Source organism: Pseudopipra pipra, chromosome 2 (assembly GCF_036250125.1).
Source record: "Pseudopipra pipra isolate bDixPip1 chromosome 2, bDixPip1.hap1, whole genome shotgun sequence".
Classification (NCBI taxonomy): domain Eukaryota; kingdom Metazoa; phylum Chordata; class Aves; order Passeriformes; family Pipridae; genus Pseudopipra; species Pseudopipra pipra.
Window position 1 is genome coordinate 61,753,332 of NC_087550.1, and position 15,834 is coordinate 61,769,165.

Consider the following 15,834-nt stretch of genomic DNA (forward strand, 5'->3'; position numbering starts at 1 on the left):
GTGTCAGCAAGAATTCTAATAACACATGATTCTTGTTTCACTTTTCTTTCCTCTCCTCATTCGTGCTGACTTCAATGGCCCCTTTGTTCTAGTTTTAGTGCCACAACAGCAAGAGAGTTTCAGATGTCGAACCCTCACTACCACGTTATTAAGTACATACACAATATGATCTAGCGAACAATTCAAGATACAGAAGGTGAGGTCATACTCTGACTCAGGTGGGCAACACACTTTGTAGCAAACTGCAGCACTCCATTAGCCAAGGATAGAGACAGTGCCCTTCAGTGTAACGACTCTTATGTCTCTTGCTAGAACTTACGTGGGCTTGTGTCTGGTGCAACCACAATAAGACCGTGTTCAGCTGCAGCTTGTTGAAAACCAGCTTTTGTTATAAAATTCTGTTCTGTGCACGTTAGCCCTAGAGAAATAAAAATATCATTGGTTACCCATCATTTACAGTATACCGGTTTCAAAACCCTTCTTGACAGAAAAGGTTTTGAAAAACAAGAGATTCCTATCTCCATAAACATGGAAAAGACTTTTCACTAGGTTCAACAATACTTAACAATCCACAGGAACAGACACAGCTGCATGTCAGGTCTAGTAACACTAACACTAACATGTGATCAAAACCAGGTCAGTGTGTACTCTGTATCCCCTTGAGTCCCTACTCATATAGCTTATGTACCTCAAGTACCTTAAGTACCTTAAGTACCCTCAAGTACCATGAATTTAAATCCATTAACCACAGACACTGTTGCTAAGGTTGACATCCTTTACTTTTGACACCTAACCCTGTAACTATATTTTTCTGTCTACTGCCATCTCAGCTGTTTGCATAATTACATGTGTGGTCTGACAAAGTTCACATACTTTAGGCAGTATAAGGGCCTGTAAGCACTTTGCTCCAAACCCACAGCAATCCAGGCCTTCTGTACTGCAGCAGGCCCAAATTAAGTCCAATTACAAATAAATAATATTCCACACTAATGTTTTAATTTTTCTTCATTGTGCAATTTGAGAGGGCTTAATGATTCTTGTTTTCTCTGAGGGAAAGTTGCAAATAACCTCACTGATGGATATACTAGCCAAGACAGCATGATTTACACTCAAAAAATAAATGTGCTGCATGGCTCAGAGCTCTTCAGAAAATTTTGATGTTTCTAACATTAAGGATAAACATTTTTACGTAGTCTGCTGTCATTCTCCAAATCAGACCTACTAGCTATTTTGTGTAATGAATACATACAAGGAGCATATTATTCACATTAACAGTCAAGTCTCCCACTTTCTAAACAGAAGTCTCAATAAAGCAACTCCTATAATTACAGAACAGAGTTTCTGCTTTTCATCTTGAATAACAGGAAAAAACCCCAACGATTTAATTAATTTATCCAAGAGCCTTCACCAACATAAATCTGACCATTATTTATGCAATAAATAATGCCTTAACATTATTTATGCAGTTTTGGTGCAAGACCCAGCTCTATGGGAGATGGCAGAAATAGGATGGAGAAACAAAGCCAGGATAACTGGGAGCACATGTCTGTACACGCAGACTCATCCCAGCTTGGCTTACATCCAGCAAGACAGCAGTTGGATAGGAAGCTGCAGGAGCTGGAGAGACAAAGAAACGATGCTGTGGATGGACAACTTCACTGCTCTTGCACAACCTTGTTCAGCCCCTGGCCCTTTCTGATCCTACAGGTTTACCTTACTCTAGATGTGTATGCACTAAGGCAGCTAACAGCACCTCTCTCTTCAAGTTCACCAGCTGTCCCCTGCAAAACAGCACTCGGAATAAGGTGGAGTCCACAGGACAAATGTGCTGGCTTCCAGGGGCTGTATTTCACATCCCTACTCTGTTAGCTGAAGCAGTCTGTCATAAAAAAACAGAAGCAGGAGGTGCTCCAGTGGGAAGGCCTTTCAGGAGAACCTTTAAATGTATAAGTTTTGGAACACAAAGTATGAACATTTTAGAACACAAGGGCAGAATATTTTGAACACTGAGCATTTAGAACTGGTAGGCTACTCCCAAGGCTGGCTGCATCCTAATGTATCACAGTACACTCAAAGTAAATGCTTCTTCCAGAAGATGATCTTTTGTAGAATTCAAGAGCTCCCACTTTAGTACCTCTACATTAGGTTTTCAGTAACTGTAGCTCAGTAGCTTGAACATGTTTAAGATTATCTTTTTTAAATTACTGAAATTCACATTACTTACCCGAGAGCCAATACAGCACAGGACACTTTCCAGTTTCTGCTTTTGGAGGCAAGTAGATTCCAAATTTCATTTTGCATTTTAGCTCTGCACTGTATTAATAAAAGACTCCTTGTTATCATCACTACTTGATTAAGAAGATCACTATCATTAAAAAAAGAAAGGTAACTCAATGCATTTAATTCAAAGAGAGATTTTGTCAGTGAATTGTAACAGCTAAGGTAAATGAAGTGAAAAGCCATTTTTAAACTCAGCCTTAGACTCGAACTGGCAACAGCTGACTTTCCTACCTTGTTCTGAATATCCTTACAACAGAGGCTTACAAATAAGCCACATTTTTGCAGTGCTGCTAACTGGGAACAGTTTGAAAACTGAATTCTGAACCCCAGCAATATTTATCTTGAGCTTCGGCTATTAAATTGCAAAGTAATTTTTACTGAAGAACTATCTAATGCATCTGTCTGCTCTTTTCCTGAGTGCATAGAAGTGAAATATCTAGTAGAGTGAATGAAACTTTGCACCCACAGTGATTCTCTGTGCCGCAAATAAGACAATCCAAAGTGATGGAGCTTCATTTTCAAAGGTAAAAATAGCGGTTTCGTATCTCAGATCTGCAGCACTAAGTACACTAGTTTATGTTAAACATTAACACAGAAATACAAGAACACAGCCAAAGCAGCAGAAGACATTATTTCTTACTGAAATATGGATATTAGTGAGAACATGCTATTTTCCTGTAGACTGAAAACACTGACAGCAATGACAGTATGTGTTTAGCCCCATGCTAAACATCTAGGCTGCTTTACTGGTGTTTACCTGTCGTGTTCAAACACCTTCTGGAAACCCTCAAAGCATTTGTTGCTGGAAACTTGTTTCAGAGCCATGATTTTAACTGCAAAAAAAGAGGAGCAAGTTAAATTTGAAAATAAAACATTCCTGGACTTACAGTGAGTTTTGAGAAAAGAAGAGTTGAGTACAACTTGAAATATCTTTGTTTAGTTTTGTAGTTTTTCAGAATCTCCTGAAAACACTTTCTGATCTTTCATTAATTTTTTATTTCCCCACAGAAAAGGGACAGGGGAGACTGAACTCCTGTGAGCAGGATGGGCAAAGCCTTCCTGACTTCCTACAGACCCACATCTTCAATAACCTTTACCTCTGGAGTAACTGTGGCTTGCTCTTTGTCTACCAACACCGCTACCCAACAAGCAATCTCATGTGCTGTGGTTAACCTGCAGCTGCCTGTGACATGGGGCCAGGCTGCTACCTCCACAATGACTGTACAGGAGATAAACCTGTCCCACCTTTCACTCGCTGTGTGTGGCCGTATCCAGCCACAAGTTACCACAATACTGAGGACTGTTCTCATCTTTGATGGAAATTAATTACCATGTTCTAACACTCTGTGGGATGGCAGAAACAGAAAAGCAGAAGGGTTATTTCCATGGCAAGCAGTATGAAAAATACAAGCAAAGAAAGAGTAATGGGAATTTTAGAATAGCTGGTAGCGCAAAAGTAGCAAATTTGCTAAGGAAATTTGGGAAGGCTGACACAGAAGTGGACACTGTCAGCTTGCACAGGCAGCAAGGCCAAACAGGCAGTTGAAAGTGGGACAGACCAAAAGTGTCACAGAATATACTGAGTTGGAAAGGGCCCACTAGGATCATCAAGTCCAACTCTTAGTGGGACAGCCTGAAGAATCCTACCGTGTACCTGAGAGCATTGTTCAAATGCTTCCTGAACTCTGTCAGGCTTGGTGCTGTGACCACTGCCCTGGGGAGCCTGTTCCAGTGCCCAACCACCCTCCGGGTGAAGGACCATTTTCCAATACCCAACCTAAACCTCCCCTTACACAGCTTCAGGCCATTCACTCAGGTCCTGTCACTGGCTGCCAGGGTCAGCACACAAGAAAATCCTGAGGAGAAACCAGGTAATATCACACCAGGTAACAAACGTCAAACCGAAACGTTTCATCCCTAAGAGCTGTGCGCTTCTGTGGGGCACCGGCCAAGAAAAGACACGCACCACGGAGAGCCCTCAGGGGGCTGATCGTTGTCTTCTATCACCCCGGTGGGGCCGGAGCCGAGGGGTGCCCACCAGGCAGTGCCTTACACCCATCCCACCGCAGCACCGAGCTAGAGGGGTTGAAGCAGTATCAAGGCCCCCGCCCCGGCTCGGCTCGGGACGCCCCTTTCCGTTTCCACACAGCCAGTCCTGCCCGCTGCCCCTGAGCGCTCTCCTGTGCCTCCATTTCCACCCTCCCGCCCTCGGAGACAGGGATCCCTCCCCCGCGGCCTCCTGCCGGCCAGGCCCGCACGGCCCTGCCGCTGTCGCTGTCACCGTCACCGCCCGCTCTCCCCGCAGCGCGGCCCCGGCCCGGCCGCCCCGCGCTCCCCACCCCGCACCGCCTGGCCCGCGGCCCCTCTCCCCCCTCCCTTACCGCGGCGGGGCGGCGGGTCCGAGCGCTGGCGGCGCGGGGCGAGGGGCGGCCCCTGCGCGCAGGCGGCCTCCGGGCGCCCCCGCCCCGCCCCCGCCTCCCGCCCGCCATGGTGCGGGAAGGGGAAGTTGGGTAAGGAGCACCGCCGGGCCTCCGCGCTGCAGAGGTGGCCGTCGCGGCTCTGAAGAAGAATATATTGAGCAGTAAAAATATTAAGAATTAAATAAAAAGTTAATCCAAAGAATCTGATAATAGTGGACTGTTCGAAGCAGCAAGTGTTTCTGTTAGTGTCATCGTCCCTCTTCAAGGGTAGACAAAAGGCCTGAGCTGGGACCGCTGCATCTGTATGTTCTACATGTTTTACCTCCCCTCAGTATTTTAGAGGTCTTCACAGCAGCTGCCACCTGACAGCCTGCTAATTTTATAATGGACCCAAATTCTAGTGTAGGTATTTTACACCTCACCGGCAAGATAGCAAAGTAAAGCAGACAATTGGTAGGGTTTCCATCTTATTCATAACCCAAATTATCTCACTTTCTGCTGTTAGAGGGTCTGGTCTCTTCTTCTTTTATTTTTTTTTTAATTTCTTATTTATTTATTTGTTTGTTTGTTTGTTTGTTTATATTTGCAGTTAAACGTGCCTATCAGTTGTCAAAAAGTGTCCTCAGCAAAGCTCTCTCCCTCTTTGTAGTCTTGTACCATGTATTGCACTGGCAGCAACTATTTTTGCCCATAATATTTTGCAGTCTGTACTTTGCCAATGTGACAGTAATTCCCTTTGTATTCTTGATCCCTTTTTCCAGCAAGGCACAGTACCGACAATTTTGTACCCCCAGAACTTTGTATTGTTCCCTGGCAGACCTCTTTGGACTGCAGCTACTGGACCTTAGACCTGGGCCACCCATTCTGCCTTCCAGAGCAGCTTGGCTATCTTGTCTCTCTACTTGGATGTAGTTGGTAGAAATAGTCTGTCTCTGAGCTGTTTAGATTTCCTTTTCTCAGTTTTTCTTTGTCAAGATGGAGTTAAGTAGCCATTAATCAAATTAAATTGTGTTTCTTCTTGTATTTCTCTAGCACTCTTGAGGTTGTTGTCGATCTTGTCTGTCTCGCATTGGCCCCAGCACACCTGTAGGAAATGTGGGTAGAGCCCTTCTCAAATCTTCATTCACAAAGCCTAGCCATGATCATGATGATATGATGTATGCCCAGCTTGCATAAAATAAACTCTTTACAAAGATGAAAGGATGTATTTTCTCCAATTTTGTGAGTAGAGAATTGAGGCAAAAGAGGGGACCCTTTGCTTTCTGTAGCTGTTTGCATTTGTGCAAAACACTAAAATTTTTAGTTGGTAATATAACTTTGCAAAGATATCAGTGACAGTGTACAGCAGATTAGATAATGAGTGACTCATTCAAGTTCACAGAGAAAGTTTTTTGGAAAGTCAGGAACTGAACTCAAGTCTCTTTGGCATGACCCAAAAATCAGCAATTAAAAAAAAGCATGACTGTGGCATAGGAAAAAGAACGACCATTCTCAACAGGTGTACTCTCAAGTAGTTAACTCCATGTATGGGATTATGGATGGGGTATAAATATTAAACAAATTCTTCTTCTATGAGTGCAGTTCTTAATGAAGGAGTATGTGTTTGCTTTGAACATTCCCTGCAGTACATAAAACTCCCTTCAGTTTCTGGAACTGATGGTTAGATTTCGTCTTGCTGGTAAAAGGAAGTGAAATGAAAAAATACCCAGCAAGACAGAGTTCTAAAATCATTTTGATTTTAGTGATCTGGGATGTTGTTAATAGCACACAAGGATTGAAGACAGATGAGTTTTGTGTTGATGGGTTTCCTTTGAAAAGCTATTAGTTGGAAAAACAAATTGTAGAGCAGGTCATATCTACAGTTACAAAACATATTTTGACATTTTTCTTACAGTTGTATGCATCTATAAATAAATACAGTGTATATTATCTTTGCGCTGCATGTTCCTAGTGCTGTATATGTTGCTGCGAGATAGACCTCTTCAGCCACCAGCGCGCTTGTAACAAATGTGGGTAGAGTCCTTCCCAAATCTTCGTTCGTGAAGCCTAGCCATGATGATCTTCAGGTTGTTCCTTTCATCTCTTTCTGTGTGCATTCTGTAGCTCTCTTAATGCCCCACTCTCTCTAGCAAGATATTGCCTGGTTAGTTATTTGAGCTAAACTTTAGCCAGTTTGTTTTCTCTCTTGGATATATAGACAGCTCTCATTAAGCACATCTCCTTTTCCATGGAATCTGCAATTGTTTCTAGCTATTTATTTCTCTCTTGTCAGTATAAAAATTGACTAACTCAGGCAGTGATACTGATAAGATTTCTATGTGTTCTTCGTCTTCCTACCCAAGTCCCTTAGATAGGCTCTGTCCTATTTGCTCCCATTTCAGTGACATATGCAGAAGGATACAAATGGCAGCCTGCTGACGGTTTTGCCTGGCCTCCCCACGTCTCCATTGCAGGCATTATTTTTTTATTTCTTTTCAATCAAAAATGAGTGAAAGTAAATGCATAGGTATGTAATATGAGAGCTGTGTCACAGCCCTCCAGAGAGCTGTTTTCATGGCACAGAGCTGACACACCAGGTAGTGTCAAGAACATTGTAAGGCAGAGGGAGCCAGGCTGGTACAATCTCTTCTGTGCTGTGGTTAGATCTTTCTGGTTATGTGCATTTGTTTAATATTAATGCCATTTCTGTATCCTTTGAGACAATACACGCAGCTCTTAATTTTGTTAGCATTCTGCTTATCATTTCAGATTCTCTAAAAAATACCAGATGTGAAACAGGCTTCCTTTCCTTCATCATTAAATGGCTTCTCATATGGTACAGCAAGGCAACCAGTAGAAATAAGAATATTAAAAGAAAGATATATACTCACTTGGGAAAATCTTTTGGCTTATGGATTCTTGCTTTACATATTACATTATTGTTGTATACAACACATACTACTCCAACATACTTTCTGTGAGGTCCTCCTACACAGACAGTGTTTTCTAATATTTTTAGTGCTTTCTAATATTTTACCACTGATCTAATCCAGTGATATGATTTCACATCATCTACCTAGAATTTCTGTTGGCATTAGTAAGAAAGTCTTTGTATTCTGTCAGAAGGGTTTCTGCCTTTTCACCATCCTTTCTGTACTTGGGGAAACATAGTGTTTGGTTCAACTCGAACACATTTGCTGTAAAGCTTCCAGCAAGAAACTTTCACATTGTAGGCAAGCAACCTATGTCTTAAGCTCACAGCACCAAATTCTTCCCTTCCCATTTTCTTTTCAGAAAGTACAGTCCTTCCCTCAGCATCTGAGTACACACTTTTCCAATGTTTTTGTTGTAATAGTCTGAATTAAGGATGGTAGTTACTAACTTCCTCCTGCCAGTGCTTTTTAGTACTATTTTCTCAGCTTTTTATATGTGATCTCATTTTCACTTTGGTTATTCAGAGCACTGAATTCACACTTCACAGTCCACTTTGCCAGGATATTATTTGTATGTTGTTTTTTTCTGTTAAGAACTTTTTCCAGTGTTCTTGATAGCAATTGTTCATAATTTAGCCATTTATGATTCCAATGTGGTATTTGTAAAAATTCTTAAATTGTCTTATTAGCTCAGTTGGTTAAAACTTGATGCTAATTACAGCAAGGGTTACAGTTTTGATCCCCTGTATGGGCCATTCGTTTAAGAGTTGGACTCAGTGATCCTTGTGGGTCCTTTCCAGCCCAGAATATTCTGTGATTCTGTAAATCTATGCTTTATACCATGCTATTGGTAATTTCCAAGCAACATATATTGGTGGTAACAGTATAATCTCTCAGTATTTTTTCAGGTGACTGTATTGACAAAACCTGTTTTAAGCCTTTAGCTTTTCAAGGGAGAAACTCTGCACAGGGAAGAGAATTATCTGCCACTTCATTGTTATTGATTATTTTTTCTGTTTCCTTTTCTTTACCATATCCATCTATCTTACTTTTTGTCTTAGATAGAAGATAGATCTTCTGAAGTTTCTTTTCTTTCTTCCCATACCATCAGGATTTCACCTGGGTGCAACTTGTCATGTCATTAACTGCTGTCCCTTCAAGGCAAATCTATATTTTTTCTTCAGCTTGCCCAACGTGCTTCTTATTCAACAAAATCCAAAGCAGAGGCTAGAATCTACACACACTCGCTTTATCTGCAAACATCGAGGTCTTTTTCCCTTTTGCTCCATTTCTTGAATTCATTACTTCTTTTTTGTTCATTAGAGACTTGTCATTTGAGTCCGTAGGTCTTTTTGGGAAACAGTATTGTCCTTTGGTCTTGCTTGCACTGTAACACAAGTTACACAGCTCCCCTGACTTCTCTTTAATTTGGCCATATCTTCTGTTGGTGTTTCTGCAGCACTGCACTGGTGATCTGGAATGGCCTCGTTAGCTCTGAGCAGCTGTGAGGTTGAGCATGTTCATGAACCTTCTTTGCAGAGAGACTGTGGGAAATACATATGCACAGAAAATTTGCAGTTGCAGAAACAAGTAATTTGTGAGAAGAAATTAGAAAAAGTTAATTTTTTAAAAAAAATTATTGGTTCTTGGAGCAGTTAAAGTACTAAAATCTTTTCTGGGGGGAGGTGGGTGGTAGAAAACAAGCATGCTTCTTTTATTACAGTAATGTAAGAAATATTAGTAATACTTGCTTGTTACAACTAATACTAAATCCAGTGTGGAATATGCATCTGATAATTCTGTCAGAAAGTTTTTTTCTTTTAATGCTTTACAATTAAAAATTAAGCAGTCTTACTTTTTTATAGAAAATTAACTGCATGTATTTGTACTGTCTTTTGTTTTCTATTTTTTTTCTAGTAGAGATTAATTTTGAACTTACAAAGAGTCTGCTTGTTTGAGAAATTTTTCCACATACAGTTTTAAATATCTCATGTATTTATGGAGCCTTTAAAGCTGTTATTTTGAATTGAGATATTCAAGTAAAATTTGAGGTGTAATTGCAGCTAAGTAAAGATATTGGCTAACAGGAATATAAGAGTTAATATCTGACTTAGCAAATGCCAAAGGACAAATTTAAATTCAGGCAATAAATAATTTAGTAGAACATTAGGTCTCATCTTACTAATAGGAGCCACAAGGAGAGGTGGAGGCATAAATGCCATTTGTTTAGGCTTCTTGTTGTCTTTCCACGAAGACATGTTTTTCTTTAGGTCTTAGGGAACAAATTAAGATGAGCAGCACCAGCTGGCATTCCTAGGATTTCTTGATCCTTACATGAGCCTTGAATTAATACAACTACAGTAGACTTTCTTTCTTGGTCTTGGAGTGCAATTCAGGCCACAGATGTGAAGAGAATTAGCAAAAAACTTGATTGATCTGAATTTGAAAAAATATAACTGTCTTCTGAATGTCCTCGTTTAGTTTGATTCAGACTGAGTAACTGAAATTTCAGAAGAGAATAAGCCTTGAAGAGAACAAGTTTTCAGTCACTAATACACGGGATTATTTAGTTATAACTGGTGTCTAAAAGTGGGGGAAAAAATGGAGTCACAGCCTTGAACTTCAGGAGAGAAAACAGGGGTTATTTGTCAGGTCCAAAGGGAGTCTGCCCTGGCAGGCAAAGGAGAACCCAGGGGACTTGGTTATCTTCAAGGACAACCTCCTCCAAGCACAGAGTGCATTCCCTAGGCAGAACATTGAGCACAGGTCAGCAGGGATGAAGAAAAGGCTCCTGACTGTGCCGACTGCAAAAAAGAAGCCTACAGAAAGTGGAAGTAGGAATGGACTACTTGTGGAAAGAGATAGAAATATCTCTAAAGCATGCGAGGATGGAGTTAGGAAAGCCAAAGGTCAGTTGGGAGTGAAACTAGAAGTGAAGGGCAATAAGAAGTTTCTTCATGTACATTGACAGCAAAAGGAAGGTTAAGGAGAATGTGGGCCCACTGCTCAGTGAAACAGGGGAGATACTGTCAAAGACCGTGGAAAAGAATGAGGTAGACAGTGGTGGTGTTTTGCCTCTGTCCTCACCAATAAAGTTGTCCCTTCAGGTGAGTATTATCCAGAACAGGGCATGTAGGAAGATCAAGCAAATTAAGGGCAGGTCAGCCTTACAACCATCCCCAGGAAAGTAATGAAACAGATCCTCCTGGAAGCCATTTCCGGGTATAAAAAGAACAAGAAGGTGGTTTGAGATAGATGACATGGATTTACCGAGGGCACAGCACACCTGACCCAGTCTAATTGCCTTCTGATGAGAATTCCATCTCAGTGGACAAAGCAGGAGCAGTAGAAGTTGTATACTTTAGCAAGGGGTTTGAAAGAACTTCTAAGAGTCCCCTTGTCTCCTTTTAACAAGATTGAAGAAATATGAGCTCGATTAGTGGATAATAAGGTGGGTGGAAAATAGGCTGGATTGATGGGCTCAGAGAGTATTGATCAGCAGTACAGAGTCCAGCTGGCAGAGTACACCCCTGAGTGATCGATACGAAGGACAAGACTGTTTAGTGTCCTTATGAATGACCTGGATGATGAGATGGAGTACAATATGATATATGTAGCTAAGAAAAGAACCGGTTTATTGCACTCCTTGCAGTGACAGAAATAAAGAGAGAAGGATAATAGAACTTTATGAAAAGAAGAGACTTCAGTTCAAAAACATATTTTGGAGTTTAGGAAAAAAATCCAACTTGCAGTAAGGAAGGGAAAAGTTATTCAGCATTGTTGATAAGTCATTGAAAAAAAAAAGGAAAGAGATTATTGCCATTGACAGTGACCAGGTCCACAATGCAAAGCACTGCACAAAAACCTGTTGAAGCAAACCTTCTGACTTGAAAGGTTCACTGTCTACAAGACAAAAGGGGGGAAAAAAGTATTTTCTACACTTCTCTTCTGTGGAGAACAGAGATGCAGATTTCCAGAGTGCAGCCATGATGAGTATTGCTCATGTGGAAACTTCATCTATTACTTTATGCATAGTTATATGCAGCAATTCCAAATACTTTGGTGGAGTAACTGTTGACTAGTCTGCCTCTAAATCATGAGATATCCCACCTTTGTTTCACTCTGAATAGTTCCATCTCTTTCACAAGCCAATTTCTAAAGTGCCTCAGATTAATTTTCAGGCCCCTATGTGCTGCTTCCCAAATGATTACCTTTTTTTTCTCATGGGAGGTGTCAAAGAGGAATTTTGGGATAATGTGGCTTTCTTTGGGTCATTCAGGGTCTCAAAACTGCTGTAATTCATCTCAGAAAGTGTCTTTATAAACCACTTGTGTTCCATATTTTTGCTGGTTCTACAAACCTAAAGTAAGTAAACCTGACTCATTTAAAACACATAAATCTTAATTGCAATAACTGTGCATTGCTAGGAATTTTTTTTATGTGTCAATAAGAACTGCAGATTCCCAGATGTCCTCTGAAAATCTCTATTTCCCAAGCAATGGAAAGTAGAATCTTACAGGGAGGGTACCTTTACTCATGTCTTTTAAGTCCTGGGTTCTGCTCCTAACTCACTGAGCGGCTTCTTTTGCCAATTTTATCTCACTGTATGCCTCAGTTGCCCATCAGCAAATAAGTCCCAGCAGTAGTTGTCTTTTCCTGAAAAAAAAATTGTAAGAATAAATAACTATGAATGAAGTCTGACAGTGACTGCAGTAATCTGTTTAACATGTTTCTCTTTCGCCCTTCTTTTTTCCTCAGATGCAGGTCTGTAAGGTGAAACCTCACTTAAAATGTTACACTATGCTCCTCTTTCATCAGCTGCCAGCTTTTTGGGCAGATTAGAAGATGGCACAGTTCAGTCTTTTCACCTTCTCCCCCATAGTTGTTGTTCAAAAGCTCCATTCAGCAACGAATCTGTGTTTTTCTCAAGGACCCCAAATGTGACTGTTAATAGTCCCTGTACAATGGGAAATTTATTCCCTATACCACATCTCCAGACTTAGCTTTAGTCCCATCAGCCCCAAGTATTTAGTTTTGAAAAGCACTGTTATGTGGCTACATTATAGCTGGTGTTAATTGTGAATGGAGCTATTTTATACTCATGGGATTTCAAGATGAATTTCAGCAGGCAATTTCAAAGAGTGATTCTTTCCACTTCTCTGAAATATTAGTTTTACATTGCCTTTCTATTGCCTTTAGGTGCTGGGTGAACTGGCTTAGGTCTGGACACTTAATGGGGTGACCCCAGCAGTCCCAATCTAAATGACTCCATGAAAAAATAAGTTTTTCAACTTGCACACTTTTCCCTTTTTCTGAAAAGAGATGTGGATCACCCAAACATCTTTGTCATTTCAAATTATTCAGCAGCAGAGACTTTACAAAACAAGCATGTTGTAAATTTGATTGGAAACTCAGCAATCATCATTTTAACTACTGTTTTCTTTGCTTCCACTTTCTACAGCAGTTTTATAGTTGCAGGAACATAATTTTCATTATTGGGTTCCTGAGAGCAGTGAATAAGTGTTTAAGGATTTTGAGACTTGCAATCTTTTCTACTGCTACAGAACACTTAGGAAGAATAACAGTGAACTCACAAAATGCTAATATTTGTATTGCCAGTGAATTGTGACCTAAGAATTTGCAAATAAACTCCTTGAGATTTTTTTATGTCAATTGCAAATGCACTTGCGGAAGTATATATGGAAGAGTAGGAACAGAAAAATGGGGAATTACTTAATTAAATTCACATACAGATCACTTTTTCATTTGAAATCTAATAGAAGAGCAACAGTAGTGGGTCAGAACAAAGGTCCATGCAGCCCAACCCCCCATTTTGAAAATGAACTGGTAGAAGGAAGAGCACAAGCATTTGGCAAGTAGCTCCCACTAACATCTAGCAGTCTGAGATCCCTTCAGTTCTCTGACTAGAAATGTCTATCACCTTTGTGTTAAAGAGCTATCAATAGCTTCATGAACTGACCCGATTTTTTAAGTCCTAATCTATTCAGATATTTACCAATATAATTGATTATCCTTGTTGCCCTTCTATGTACCCTTTACAGTTATCCACAGACTTAGATTCTAACTATTGCTGATCATTTTTTTCCACAGTACCATTACACAAAAATCTTGTTCCCATGTAATAATGTTCAGCTTACAGCATATTATTCGATATGAAAAGCTAGAGTTGATTTTTTTCAAAAAAAAAAAAAAGCATCACCTAACTTTTCCTACTTTGAATTTCACCTGCCATTTTCAGAGCCATCACAGAGTATTACATGGTCTTTGCAATCAGTTCTCCACTATGTACACTGTCACTTTTGATATTTTTTTTCTGGAGGTCCCTGTAAGACTCACTGGTGTTCTGTCTCCATGGTGAACACTGATTATACTGACAAGAAACTGTCTTAACTTCTGGTTAGTTTCTGTCGAGCCCTTGATGAGGGACCATGTTGATGCACATGCACGCTGACTCTCTTCAGAGAATACATCCATAGGTTGGTTTATGTTATTTACATAATCTTTGCATGGTTTTCTCTTTTGCTTCACTATCTCACTGTCTTTTTACTGATGAGTTGACTTGAGGCAAATCTTCTGACATATGACCATAAGAAAGTCTGCTGACATAGGACCGTTCCCACATGTCCCCAGTGAACACAGATAATGATAATAATAATAATAATTAAAAAAAAGTATTTCTGCTTATATATTAAGATCTTCTAAGAAAAGATCCCAGATCTGATTCTCTACACACTCTTTTCACATCCAGGATGGCAAAGTAGTCATATTTAAAATATAATAACCTTGTGCATTTTAGATAAAATATAAGCAAGTCCAGCACTTAAAAATTTATAGTGCATGGCCATGATGAACTCCAATTTTTCTTCACAACCACCTAAAATTATTTGTCAAATTTTTAAATTTTTCATTCTGATACTAATTTGGTAGTTAAAATATTAACACAACTATAACCATCACCTATTTTACATGGCTTTGTACTGTTTGCACAGTGACACACCCCAAGCAATTTAGATGCAGTTACTCACAACTGATGTCCTTCAAATATTAAGAATATGCATAACTTTACCACTGTAAACTGGCACGCTGAATTTGAATAAAACTATTGAGTTTGTGAGCTTTTCTTTATCCTATAATGAAGATTTCAATCTCACTGAAAAATTTTAAGCTTATTTGTAGTCAAATAACTTTAGACATAATTGATTATGGTTTGCAGAACTATTTTTTGGGTCAGGTAACATGGTATGTCTGTGATCGTAATTTAATCCAGCATAGTCAGATTCCATCAAGGAGGTTTTTGAATTGCTGTGCCTATTTTCCAGGTCTCACATGTCAAAGCTGCAGGTATATCAAAGAACTGCATTGTGCTACATACATTTCCAAAGACCTTTTTGTCATATTTCAAGGAGTTCCCTCAGAAGATTATACTATGTAGACTAAGTATCTTCTTTTCCAAATATCTTTGCTTTTATGTCTTGAAGTGCCAGATGGATAAGCTAAATATATTGCCTTTCAATGGTCAGTGAAAATTATGTAGAAATAGGTAAATCTGGCAAGGAGTTTTCAAAAGAATATAGGAAATCATGATACGCTGGACCCTACATGCAGTAGTCTAGTGTTATTGAGGTAAAACTGAGTGGATTTTCAATTCAGGGATCTTATCTGACACATTTCACCCTGTTGGTGCCTCACAGGTTTGCAGCTAGAACGATTTGTTTCCCTTCATTTGATAGCTTCTGAAAAATATGCCTTTGTGTGCTTTTCTCTACACATTATAAAGCTTGATAAAACCTTTAGATTAGAGCAAGGTTTTGAAGGGATTACTTGCTAATAGTTGTACTACTTTGATATGCATTGCAATTGTAAGCAAGAGCGAGTATGCTGTATTCTTCAATTGGAGGAATATATTTATTTTGTTTTTAAGAAGAAGAAAATGAAAAGGTATCAAAATCCATTTGAGGTTTCTGATTTCCATGCTCTCCGTGAAAGGAAATACCGCCCATAGATGGCACTGTGGTCCTGTGACCCGGGGCTTATTGATGTCTGTGCAGCTGTGCCGCGCTGTATGCGGTGCTGTGGCTGTGAGCTGGCCCTGGCAGGGCGCTCTCACTCTCTTCCTCAGCTGGACAGGGAAGAGAACACACAACGAAAGATTCGTGAGTCGAGATAAGGTCAGGGAGAGATCACTCACCGGTTACTGTCAT

General features: G+C 40.0%; 2 protein-coding genes across 6 annotated transcripts in view; one reads left to right on the forward strand and one right to left on the reverse strand.

Moving 5' to 3' along the window:
• The window catches only part of RB1 (RB transcriptional corepressor 1), a 544,421-nt gene that overhangs the window by 62,497 nt on the left and 466,090 nt on the right, over positions 1-15,834 (forward strand). The window lies entirely within an intron of this gene.
• The window catches only part of LOC135410520 (S-formylglutathione hydrolase), a 52,757-nt gene that overhangs the window by 7,284 nt on the left and 29,639 nt on the right, over positions 1-15,834 (reverse strand). Inside the window, exons 1-4 of one of the 5 annotated variants that reach the window (XM_064647302.1) lie at positions 4,662-4,771; positions 3,038-3,113; positions 2,225-2,313; positions 320-418 (exon numbers count right to left, since the gene is read on the reverse strand). In XM_064647302.1, the coding sequence (XP_064503372.1) occupies positions 320-418; positions 2,225-2,313; positions 3,038-3,105 (256 nt within the window). In that variant the 5' untranslated portion in view covers positions 3,106-3,113; positions 4,662-4,771. Of the gene's footprint in view, positions 1-319; positions 419-2,224; positions 2,314-3,037; positions 3,114-3,377; positions 3,400-4,073; positions 4,096-4,246; positions 4,272-4,661; positions 4,772-15,834 lie in introns of those variants that run through there. The other 4 variants (XM_064647303.1, XM_064647304.1, XM_064647306.1 and 1 more) reach the window with 4 other exon arrangements.